A 13,089-nucleotide genomic window follows, 5' to 3' on the forward strand; every position below is an offset into this window, starting at 1 on the left:
ATATATATATATATATATATATATTGTTAAGAATGTTTAATTTTTATTTTAATTGTTGACTACATATATTATACTATATATGCAATAATTTTAATTTCGTGATGTATTTTTTAACATGTAATTTGAAGTTTCTTAATTTTATGATCAACTGATGACAAGGGTAACCCTTAAAAGTGCTTTTGAATACAAATAAGAAGTATTGAGATAAGGTAAGAAACATTACTGGATTCTGTACTGTGGGGGACAGCTGAATTTTACTCTAATTTTTATTTAATATAATTAGTTTAGAGGGAGATAGGGGCAGCAAATAAAGAAAAATATTGACATATAAAGAAAAATATTACTAAGATATATATATATATATAAAAAACATATGTATAATGGGTGTTTCAAAACGGACCCTAAGATTAAGAGGGTAGAAGTCATGCATAGATAAATTTTATTTCTCCCTACATGTCAGTTGGTACTCAAGGTTAGCAGCTTGTAACAGTTGATATATCCTTCTTATGCACTAGTGCTATACCAGTATAAATTTTTCTCTACTGTGTTAACTATGTCGATTTCCAAGAATGAAGAAGGTGTGCTTATTATTAAGACTAATTGTGTGTATAAATCTTATGACAAACGAGTAAAAGACGAGTTTCGGATAAAATTTCCCAATCTTCAGTTCCTAATAAGATGATGATATCGCGTTTAATTAATAAATTTTACGAGACTGGGAATGTACATGATTGGAAAAGCATAGCTTGACCTTCACTGTTAACATTAGAAGTTCTGGAGGGTGTGAAAAAACATTTGACTAGCTTACCCAGAAAATTGCTTAGAAAGTTATCTTCACAGGCTGGGCTTTCATTATCTACAGCTTTAAGGGCTACTAAAAAATTACGATTGCATGCTTATCACATTAGTATTGTTTAAGAACTGAAAGAAGTAGATCATGGAAAACATTTACAGTATTGTTGTTGGTTTTGTTCTCTTGTTGATGACAATGGTATTGAAGTTTTGGATAAAGTTAATGTCAGTGATGAGGCACGATTTCACTTTCTTTGGCTACATTAACAACCAAAACTGCCGAATATGGAACGCTGAAAATTCTCATGTGTTTCATGAACAACAACATCTCCCGGCACCGTGTAATAGAGCCTTTATTTTTTGACAAATCTGATAGATGGAGTGGTTTATCGCAACTTATTCATACAGTTTATTGCCATTTTAGATTGACATGAATGAAAATGTTGGTTCCAGCTGGATAAAGCAATGTGTCATGCTGCTAATGAAATGCTGGATATGCCACAGACATTTCTTGGCCATTGTTTAATATCAAGAAGTATTGTTTAATATCAAGAGTTATGGCCTCCAAGATCCCCTGATCTTAAACCAGCAGACATTTTTGTTTGTGAATATTTAAAAAGTGTAGTTTTTAAAACAATCCTCAGACACTTGATGAAGTGAAAGCTAACACTGAAAGTGAGATTTCAAAAATTACTGAGCAAAAATTACAAAAAGTGGCTGCAAATGTTATGAAACGTGTACAAACCTGCATTGGGATCAAGGGAAATCATTTTGAACATCTATTGTAAAGCTATTAAAGGTAATTTGAATATTGTTGTGTAAGTATTTAATTAACATTAATATTTTTATAATAAATTCATATTGTAAAAGGGGTTGCGTCCTTTTTGAAATACTTATAAAGATATTTTATATTAAAATAGAACAACTTATTATTATACAAAATTCATAATCATCCATTGGTAACTTGTAAGTGAGTATAAGCCTGTTGGTGTAGAAATAAAAAAATAGATTATTATAATCATCTTTTTTACAGACAATGGTGTATTTAAATATTGATCCTCATTTAATTATATCATATTTGAGTCGGCAACATATCTACTATGGATATGCTGAAGAGGGTCTTCATGCTGATTGAGGAGGCGGTCGGTCCATGGCACCACGTATACCAGGAAGTGCCTATGATCATGTTCTTGGATGTTAGAAACACCTTCAACAGTGTGAAGTGGGCAGTGATTCTGGAGGAGCTTGACAGAAGGGATATCTCAACATACCTAAGAAGAATGATGCAGGCCTATCTTTCCAGAAGGAGGATAATTGCATCTGCAGAGGAAGGACCTATTGAGTTCCATGGAAAGGGGTGTGTCACAAGGCTTGCTGCTGGGACCTCTTCTGTGGAAAGTAACCTGTGATTGTCTCTTCAGGATAAAATGGCTGAAGGGCACTGAACTGGTAGGGTTCGTTGATAATGTGGTTCTTGGTTGTAATAGACAAGACGCCTGATGGTCTATGACCAAGTCCAGCCAAGCTGTCGAGATCACAAGAACATGTCTAGAGGACAAGGGGTTGAGGCTGGCCATGGGCAAAACATAGGTTCTAGTTCCAGATGGTAGGAGAAGTCCCCCCCCACCCAAATTATCCAATTAGGAGTGTCTGACATTTGCCTGATTGTGGCAGTCAAATGTCTAGGCACAGGGCTAGATAGGAGAAGGAGATTCACAGTCCATGTTCTCAAAATGGTAGAGAAAGTGGAAAAGGTGGCTATGGTACTCTCTAGGCTTATGAAGAATATGGGAAGTTCCTATGCTTCCAGAAGGAATTTCCTGGCCACTGTTGTGGGTTCTATTGCTCGTAATGCGAGTCCAGTCTGGCACAATGTGCTAAACCTAGAGAGATGCAAGAGGGTGCTTAATGGGATCCAGAGAAGGATAGATAGTACTGCAGATCGCCTCTAATTACAGAAGCGTTTCAAGCAAAGCACTTTTCATGATTGCCAGACTCTAAATACCTCCAGACACTCTGCTTAGACCTCTAAATAAGAGAGTCTATGGAAAGATGGAAGGGCAAAACAAAGCAGCGGATCTGCTTCTTATTAATGGAGAGACGGCAAGAAGTGAGATGATCCTGGTCACTGGACATATGTTGTCATCCTGATTGTGAAAAGGTGGGTCTGTTGGGGGCATGGGTAGATAAACTTCTGACAGGCCATGGAGCCTTCCTTCAATGCTTATGTATTGAAAAGAAGAAGAAGATACAGGGTGTGACTACTCTTTCTGTAGTTTATATGACAAATTAGATACACCTTCTTGCAGTGTGCCAGATGGGCTAAGGAGAGACAATGATATATTCATTAATGGAGGATTTTGCACTGCCAACCTGATAGTAAACTCTTGGAGTGAAACCTGTTGGTATGCGATATCTGCCATGAGCACAGATATTCTTCAGACTAAGATGGCAGAAGGTCATCAACGTTAATGGCTGCAGGAAAGTAGTTGGGGACTCCAGGAGTTGCTGCTGTTGTTAATGCTACCAGGATTCTCTGAACCATTCACTGTTGTTCCGCACGCCCCTGAGTTATGTTGAAAGGTACCCTCCTTTCAACATAACTCAGGGGCATGCTTTACTATTGAGACGGGGGGGGGGGGGTTTAGCTGGTGAGAGCCTGAACTGCAATCTGCAATCTGTGTGGGCAAGTGGCAGCTGGAAGTGCTTTTCCCTTCTCTGACAAAGAAAAAATCCTTCGTGAAAATAATTTTATTCAACATTTTATTTTCATGTAACTGACTGAATAATTGTAAAGAAAGTTAATAAAAAATAAAATACAATTCATACCCAAACAACTGTGTTAAAACAACAATCATCTGTTATTAAAAATCTATATAAGAATAAGAATTTGCTAGGGACTATAATATGTAGAGTATATGCATCAAGGCTAGAAAGTTGTTTCATGAAATATACAGATTCAGGAGAAAAGAGAAATTAATTTAGTAACTGATTCTAGAGCTTGAAATAAGGAAAACAGTTCATATAAAAATATGTTATTTTGTTATTAAGTTACTTTGTTATTGAGTTACACCAGGATTTCAGTCCCCTAGTGAATGTGGTCATACTAAAATATTTAATGCTTTATATAAGGGGTAAATTTGATGGTTTTTTTGGGGGGTTTTTTGACGAGAAAAATTGACCTTTAATGCTAATGTTAAATAGTAGAACTTTAATTCTAATATTAATAAAGGACTATTAACCAGAACAACATACATAAAATGCAAATAGAAAAAAATAAAGTAAAAGTTATATTAACCCTCTTTCCTGTTGATTAATGGTTTTCAGAATTTCTACAACAAAAATCAGACTTTCTATAACTTCTAAAAAAGGGTTTTCATGAGAAACCAATTTTCTTCAGACCTTTAGTGAAATTTTCAAAAAAAAATCTTTAAAAGATGTCTATAATTTTAATTAAAATTTGAGGATAAATACAAAAAAGAATAAATGTCACTGAATAATATGACAGTAGTTACTTTTACTAAGAAATAAATTTTGAATAAAATCTTGTTGTTTTAATAAAAAATAAAATATAGCAAATGGTTACAGATTATATAATCTAAATTCTATGATGATTTTTCAATCCTATTTCACTTCTACACATAATATTTTAGAAAAGTAAATGTTAAAAATGAAAAAAACAGTGATTAAATAATAAATATTCTTCAATGTAATACTATTCCAACCAACATTCTGTGTGTGTGTTTCTTCTTAGAAACTGAACAATTAAGACATATTTTGATTATTTAATGCGAATGTATTTTAGCCTCTTAGTGAAAGAAAATACATAGTTTGATTGCTGTGAATCTATAAAATTCATAATTTTGTCAACCACTACTCTCTTCTGAAAAAAAAAATCAATTAAAAAAAGATGTCGAAACTGGACAACCAATTACATAAACTGGTCCCACAGCAGAGGTATACCATTCTACCAAGTCTAAGTAACGAGTAATATTATAAGCAGAAAAAAGTACCTTATGTAGACTAGCCCTAAGCATATCAGTTATTGGGCTTGCTTGTCTACGCTGTCGTTCTATTTGCATCTGCATGTGTGCCATATCCTTAGCTTGGGCAAGGGCAACTCTAGCTTCAGCTTGAAGTCTTGCTTGTCGTGCAAAGAAATCTGCTTCACTGATTGCACCATTAGTGATAGGTAGGCTTGTTCCACCCCTCACACACTGGAAGAACAAAATAAAAACAAAAAACAAGAATTAGCTTAGAAGAGTTAAATAAACATTATATTACTAAAAATTAATTGTACACATAAAATTATTAATAACAGAAACATATTCAGCAGTAACAAATAAGTAAAATTATCTAAATTATATTATTTATTATACATAAGATGCATTATTTAAAAGATAGAAAAACAATAATAATTATATCAAATAATTCTAGTTTTTGTTTTTAACTCTGAGTATTAAAAATAAAAATAACCACGTTTGTTTCTCAAACTTACAATGGAATATGTTTTCAAAATGAGGGAAATTGCCAAGGAGATTGACTACCATGATGTAAAATGAAATTTTTTTTAGGGTTCAGTGTTATTCTAATAACTTTTTACAAATTTGTTTTGAAATAAAGTCACGCAATCCCTAGCAGTTTTTTTTTCTTCAAATAAGTCATAAAATGAAAGAATGCTTTCAATTTTCATAATAGAGGTGTGTGTGTGTGTGTGTGTGTGTATATTTATATAAATATAAATACTTTTTTTTCGTGAAATTAATCTTTTTAAGATTTATATTATTCCTCTGTACTGTTAAATTATATTAAAATAGGTTTATTTAATTATATTAAAATAAACCTATTTTAATAATTTAACAGTATATTTTGTTCTAGGTAGTTACCTAGAACAAAATATTGAGACAAGACGAATCTTACCTTATTTTTACCATGAAAGTACTTCGCAGGATCCCATATCCTCAGTCATGATTGAAATAAAGTTTATTTAATATAATTATTTCAATCACGACTGAGGATGCAGGATCCTGCAAACGTACTTTACGAAAAATTAAGTAAGATATATCTTATCTCAATATTCTATACTAGGTGATTCATTTAATAAAATTTAAATATAATTTAACAATACAGAGGAATAATATGAATCTTAAAAAGATTAATAACAGTAAATTATACATAGAAACTGATTAAAAACAGATAATAAAAATCTATATATAACGAAAAATATTAATCTACCTGAAGAATGGATACATTAGATGTAAATTATTAATAAAATATTATGTTCATTCAAAATAGCACTATATTAGTAGGCATTATGAGTTCAAGTTTAAACTTACTGTAAAACATAAGGATAGAAAATTCTTGACATACAACTCCACCTGTAGTAAGCACTGCACTAACTAACTATATTTTCACAAGAATGGTAGGATCATACTCTGTGATATTGTGTTACACTTTTATTTTGTTGTAACATGCTATAAACTGCAACATGTAACATAATATTCACTAAAACATTTTAATTTACCGTATTTATATAATAGTTTCCACTTATCAACAATCTTTAATAGTATGTTAAAGTGCTTTCGGATTAATAATCCATCCTCATAATTATTTACTTCAAATATCATTAATTATAGTAATCGAATTAAAAAAAAAAATTATAAATATAACAACTGATCGTCAAAAGGAAAAATAATGTAATCGTTATGTCAATATGAAGGTCTCAATTGTTATGTTCATTAGTATGAAGGAGTATAACAACTTACGAATCAAAGTTATTGTTTAATATTTGTTTGAATAATACATCATTTTCAAATTTCGTTCGCTCATTTATCAAATTTTTATGATTTAGGTATATATAATGTTTTCCTATAACGTTTGTTTTATGAAGGTTATTGGAATATTAATAAAATTATCTGGATTGTAATTATGATTATTTACTAAATGTCTAGCAAAATTGGGTTTTTCTTTATTTCCCTTATTCATGCAATTAATGTGTTCATTAATTCTAATCGTAAAAGATCGATTTGTCATCCCGATATATTCCAGATTGCAATTTGCGCATTTTAAACTACATACTCCCTGTTTATTTAAATTAAATTTATTGTTATATTTTATTATTCCAGTAAGATTTCTGTTATTTATATAGTTAATTATTTTATTATTTGTTGTAATTTTTGCAGTTTTTACTTCAAAAGATTTAAATATTTTGGTGAATTTTTTGTAATTTATATTGTATTCAGTTATAGCATATTTGTATCCGTTATTGTTATTATTTGTTAATTTTATACTATCTTCTATATAAATTTTTATTTTAGTATATAATTCATTTATTAGGTTTTCATTGTATCCATTAGTTATAACTATATGTTTGATATTATTTAATACAATGTTTAATTTTATATTGTTATGTTTTCAATATTTTATAGCTCTGCATATTAATGAATTAAATGTCAACATTTTTTGATTCCAAGGATGAAATGAATTATGGTGTCCTGTTTAGTGAGTTTCCTATATATGTTAATATCAAGTTTATTATTATTATAATTTTTATATCCAAAAAATTTATGCAATTATTTTCTCAACCTAACGTGAATTTAATGTCACTATTTAAGGAGTTCATACCTTCAATTATTTTATCTTCTTCATCTTTAAATTGTTGATCATATATCATCAATATGTCATCCACATATCGTTTATATATTAAAATTTTATGTTTATTAAATATATGGTGCACACTACTATCCTCCAATTCATTCATGAAAATGTCAGCCAAAACAGCTGAAAGTGGTGATCCGATAATGAGACCCTTCTCCTGCTCGTAATATTATTAAATTTGAAATAATTATATTTAATATAAAATTTTAATAGATTTATTAATTCGTGTATTATGTTATTGTCTATTTTTAATTTAAAGTATTGTTAATTATATTAATGGTTTCATTAATAGTAATATTAGTATATTAATATTACTACTATAAATTTTGTAAAATATAATAGTTTTAAAACAGAAAATTACTTTCTTCTTTTTGTTTACAATTGTAAGCAGAGGCATTATATTTTGCCATATTAATGTAGTTTTTGTTTGTTTTGTTTCTACGTTAGAGTGCTATGTTTTATTTAGTTTTCAGAAGTACTTATTCCATAGATATACATTTTGTTTTTTAATTTTAATCATAGACATGTTAGAATAAACATGGGCATATAACAACAAAAACAACTAAAATCAATGCAAAAGGTTTTGACAATTCAACAGGTCCTGTTTTTCAATTAGAATGAATTACCTTTTTTACTGGCCGTAATCATGGAAATTGATTTAATAGTCGATGCATCACTAGAGATCCAACAGAAAAAGAGAAAAAATGTGCAGAACCTGAATTGAAAACAACGATTAGCAGTGTAGATGGGAAGAATATAAATTTATAAATGAAGTAAACATGAGAAAAGTGAGAATTTTTTGTTACTGTGGTACATATAGATTTGACATAATGAAAAACTAATTTTAGAAAAAAATAATTTTTAAGAGAATTAAAACCCAAATTGTTTTTTTAAGTTAAATTTTTTCTTTAAGCATTTTTTTGGGAAAAATTAAGATTTTTTTTTTAAACAATTGTACTCTTCATTTTATTCTGAAGAATTTGGTATATAATACTGTTAGTTTTATGGCCAAATAATAAATCTTTATTTCTAAAACTGCTGGCCAGTAACAAGATTACTACTGACAAGAAAGATGACAGAGCTATGGTTAAATACATTATATAATAAAATAAAGATTAAATAAACTGAATATTTTTACTTAAAACTGCAAAATTACATTTTAAAAATAAATAAGCATTATCCAATCATTAAGTAATTCTTAGACTATTATATGGTAAAAATCCTCAATTTGTAATGATGGCAATCAATATAAAATTCTCAATTTACAAAAAAACTATTTTTACCAGAATTTTTTATTTAATCAGAATTAACAAATCCAGTCTCTTTCTTTATGAAAATATTCAGAAAGAATTTAAATCAAATACAAGCTATTTAATGATAAATTTTATAGGATAAAATGAAACATAACTGTGAAATAATTCCGTCCTACTATATTTTTAACTCTAAGCACAATCAATGAACATGTTCAGTGGGTCTCAATTATTATAATGGCAGTTTTTCCATCCAGTTCATTTTTTATCTATTTTCAAGGGGATTATTATTGATTATTTCAATTACAATTAAGTTACGGTACAACTGATTTGAACTCTTTGGCTGAGTTTTGAAGCATGTTCTGACTGAATAAATGCAAGCTTGTTTTCATCACGTAAATGATTTAAACATGAATAGTCAATAAGTTAAAACATAAATCAGTTACAGTAATAGCAGCAAGCTGAATACATCAATAGTAACATAAAATCAATATGCGCTTCCATACAAATAATATAATAAAAACAGTTGCAATGCAAGGAATCTTCTTTAAAAGAATTGTTGCCATCTCTGATCCTTTGTTTCCCTTCATCCTTTCTGTGAGGTAATTCTCAATATTTACCATGTCCGGCATTGCATGATATCTTTAAAGAATAGTAATGTAAGTTATATGAAAAATAATTAACAAAAAATATGTTAGTTTCAATAAAGAAAGTCTAACAAGTAAAATCTTTTTGTTTTATAAAACAAGAAAAAGAATTTCTACCCATTTCTAAAATATGTAACAAGATCCTGCAATTCATTTAACAAGGAAAAATTTAATTTGGAATATTTCTTTAAAGTTGATTGGATTAATATTTCACAATCAGTACAGTATATAGCATCTACTGTAATTCTCTACTAATTACAAATAAAAAGATTATGCCAATTCATTTTTTAAATCATAGGGCATAAACAAAGCAAAATTACTAACAATTATTTTTTGGAACAAACTTTATACTTTGAAATTAAAAAAATGTTTTTTTTTAATTTTTTATTATTTTTAACGTTTACTTTAGCATTTGGAATTTCTTTGTAGGTGGTACACAATTTACAACTTGAACAACAATTAAATAGTAATAAAATAAACAGTATTAAAAAGATTAAAAAAATAAACTCAGTTAAGTCAGCTGAACTAGGAAAGCATAGTTAATATCTTAAATAACAGGAAATGTTAACATACTAATTATATTACCCTTATACACTAATTTATTTACAACTTGAAAAATTTAATTATGTAAGATAGGGAAATTTGTAGCCATAGTTCAACATTATACAGCAAAGTATAAAATTATACTTTTTAAAAAACCCCTGACATTAAAAAATGAAGTAAAAAATTAAAAAGAATAAAATCAAAAATATCAAAAGTCAATGACATTATGGCTCAAAACCTTCAGGGGCACAAACAAATAATTCTGTGAAAGAACAAATTCGGTAGCTGCAATAGGTACTGAAAAAATCATGAACATAAACCGCATAGGTGAAACACATAAAACTCCTTTTTTTACTTTGCAACAGTTGTGGGTTAAAAAGTAATAATTTTTAACACTTTATAACAAAAATAGTTATATAGTACATACCATGTTTGTTAAGTTTAGTGATTTTGGAGGTTCTGGGTTTGATTTAATTTTTACAGGTGATGCAACTGCACTTGAAGGTTCAGTATCTGAACCAGGAGATTCAGTATCCGACATTGTTTCGTTCATAAAACATATCTGCAAGTTCATACCTGAAAAAGTTTAGATTCAGAGTAAATACAAATACAATAATAGTACTTACTGGTTACCTAATCTATTAATCTGAAAACTCACCACTCTCATATTAAAAAGCAAGATTATGAAAATCTTTCTAAAAAAATAATAAAAAATGTAGTGGCTATCTTACCCAGCTAAAATCTTTTTGATGGGGAGTTTATACCATAAGAAAACAAAACTTCAAAATAAATGTTTGCCACATTATTTGATGTTCTCTGAAACTACCACTATTTATCAACTGCTCCAAATTATTAGAATAAATATATTAGTAGAAACACAATTATTTATATAAAATTTTAACTGAAAAAATAACCATCTGACAATCATTGCAGCCAATTTTACACAAATTTTAACAGTATTTAAGATCTGTAATACATTTATTGTAGCCAAATTCTCTTAATCACACTAGAGATAGTTTATTGAAAAGCTCTGTAACTGAAAAGAATGTATTTTTACTTGCTGGTTTTAGACAAACTATTCATATAAAAATCTTACTAGTGTTAAATGAATCAAAGTTGCTATTATTATTCAATTGGAGCCAATTATAATTATCAATTAGATCTTTAATACCTGGAATAAACATAAAAATCATAAAATTTCATTAACTTGTTATTAAAAAAAATATAAAACAAATCATTGCCAATCTCCATGGCAGAATGGCACTGTCTCAGCCTTTCATCTGGAGATCATGGGGACAAATCCCGGGGTTAAGCATGGCATTTTTCAAATATTATAAAATTTCAATTCCATATTCCACATAAAGCTTCAACGCTTCTGTGTAATTTCATCAACCACAAAATAAATAAAAATATGCTTTAATTTAAGAATAAACATTATTTCTTCTTTAACATAAATCTTTCTTCGTTGTATACATACTCTGTTTAGACAACCATGAGCCAATCCCTCACCTTATGTTTCAAAGCTATTATTAACTGTAACTACACTGCAATACATACTTAGTATTTGTGCAAGTTTAAATACTTTTTATATATGTAATCACACATAGTGAGCTCAAACAATACCGGATTGATTTCTGTACTTCTTTCACTGGTGAAAAGTGTACATATTCAGGGGTAAACAGTACATTATTCCTTGACTTGAAAGGAATAAGCAAAGACTAAAAATTAAATTTCAAGAGCTGCTACTGCCTGGATAAAATGCACAAGATTGAAAAACAATATTAAAAAATTACCAGATTAAGAATGAATATTTCAGCTTATACAGAGTGTTTGTAAAATAATGGAAATGGTTTTGGAACGAAGCAAAACAAGAGACATAAAACATTCATCAAATGAAGAGAAAGTCTACAAAAATTATACTTTTTCATTAGAATTAGATATCTGCTTCTTTAGTTACCCAGCAGACATCTTTAAATGGTATAAATTGCTTACTTGAACAGAGATCACTTGTGTCTTTAAATTACCTCACAAATAAAAATCCAAAGTTATAAGGCCTGAAGACCATGGAAGCCAAGCTATCTAGCCTTCTTCTCCAACCCATTGCAGAAGAAATGATTCATTTAGATAATTCGCATGAATGTGGAAAAATGTGGATAAGTTCTGTCTAACTGAAGGATAGAATTTTCCAGTATTTGAGAACTATACACTTCTTACAAAGCCTGGAAACTGTTTGTCATTGCAATTTTTCAAGCAAAAAGAAGTAATCTTGTGTTGAAATTATGTCAATGTACTAAATGCAAAACAAAAACCTTAATGTCATTGCTTTAGATAAACTTGTCTAAAAACTCGCCATCGTGATCTAACCTGTCCAAAATATGAGTAGTACTATTAAATTATATAATTTTGTCCTACTGAACAATTTTACGTACCACCTTAATTTTATAAATAGTAAAGTGTAGGTTTTTAAAAATTTCACAAACAGTTGTTTTTGGAACACCTATATCTTCAGAACATTTCTATATAAATTTTTTTTACGCTACGCAAATAACTTTTTCACACAGCTTCAATGTCTCACCAGATAGATACTAATAGTCATCCTGGACCTGACTGCTACAATAGGCTACCAATTTCTCTATAGTTTATCCCATCAATGAACAATTTTTGTGTGGTTCTTTATTGAACATATGATAGTAGCTCAAACATATGTCAATCCCCATTTTTGAATTTAATTTTCAGAAAAAGAGTGCATAGAACATTTTTTACACCAAATAAAATTTTACCACCATAAGAAATTAATTTTGAAATCTATTACACATAATTACACATTAATAAAAAATTATTTTATATTATACATACTTGCTTAAATTTTAGACCTAACAAGCATCATAATAAAAAAAAAACCGATTTTTAGTAAGAAATATTTAAAATAATAAGGATTGCAAGTTTTAAATTTTTATTTGAATTGTTTTTCTATATTTTCATTAAAAAAATTCACTACTTCACAAAATTCCACGCACAACACATGAACATTTGAATTGATGCTATCATAATCACCACTACCAACTAAGATAAAATGTTGTTTTCATTATTTGATTCTTTTACCCATAGAATATCATTTTTGATTCCATCTAATGTACTGTTAATGCTACATTTTTTAAATCCTGGTCAATGCTAACTGGTGATAATAATAAGAGTACACT

At 28.9% G+C, this 13,089-nt stretch overlaps 1 protein-coding gene across 2 annotated transcripts in view; it reads right to left on the bottom strand.

The window, feature by feature from the left end:
* Window positions 1-13,089, bottom strand: part of Schip1 (Schwannomin interacting protein 1) — a 109,052-nt gene that overhangs the window by 11,268 nt on the left and 84,695 nt on the right. For both annotated transcript variants that reach the window (XM_075377941.1, XM_075377940.1), the window contains exons 3-4: window positions 10,317-10,465; window positions 4,806-5,009 (exon numbers count right to left, since the gene is read on the bottom strand). In XM_075377941.1, the coding sequence (XP_075234056.1) occupies window positions 4,806-5,009; window positions 10,317-10,465 (353 nt within the window). The remainder of the gene's footprint in view (window positions 1-4,805; window positions 5,010-10,316; window positions 10,466-13,089) is intronic.

This window comes from Lycorma delicatula, chromosome 10, assembly GCF_047948215.1.
Source record: "Lycorma delicatula isolate Av1 chromosome 10, ASM4794821v1, whole genome shotgun sequence".
In the NCBI taxonomy this organism is placed as follows: Eukaryota; Metazoa; Arthropoda; class Insecta; order Hemiptera; family Fulgoridae; genus Lycorma; species Lycorma delicatula.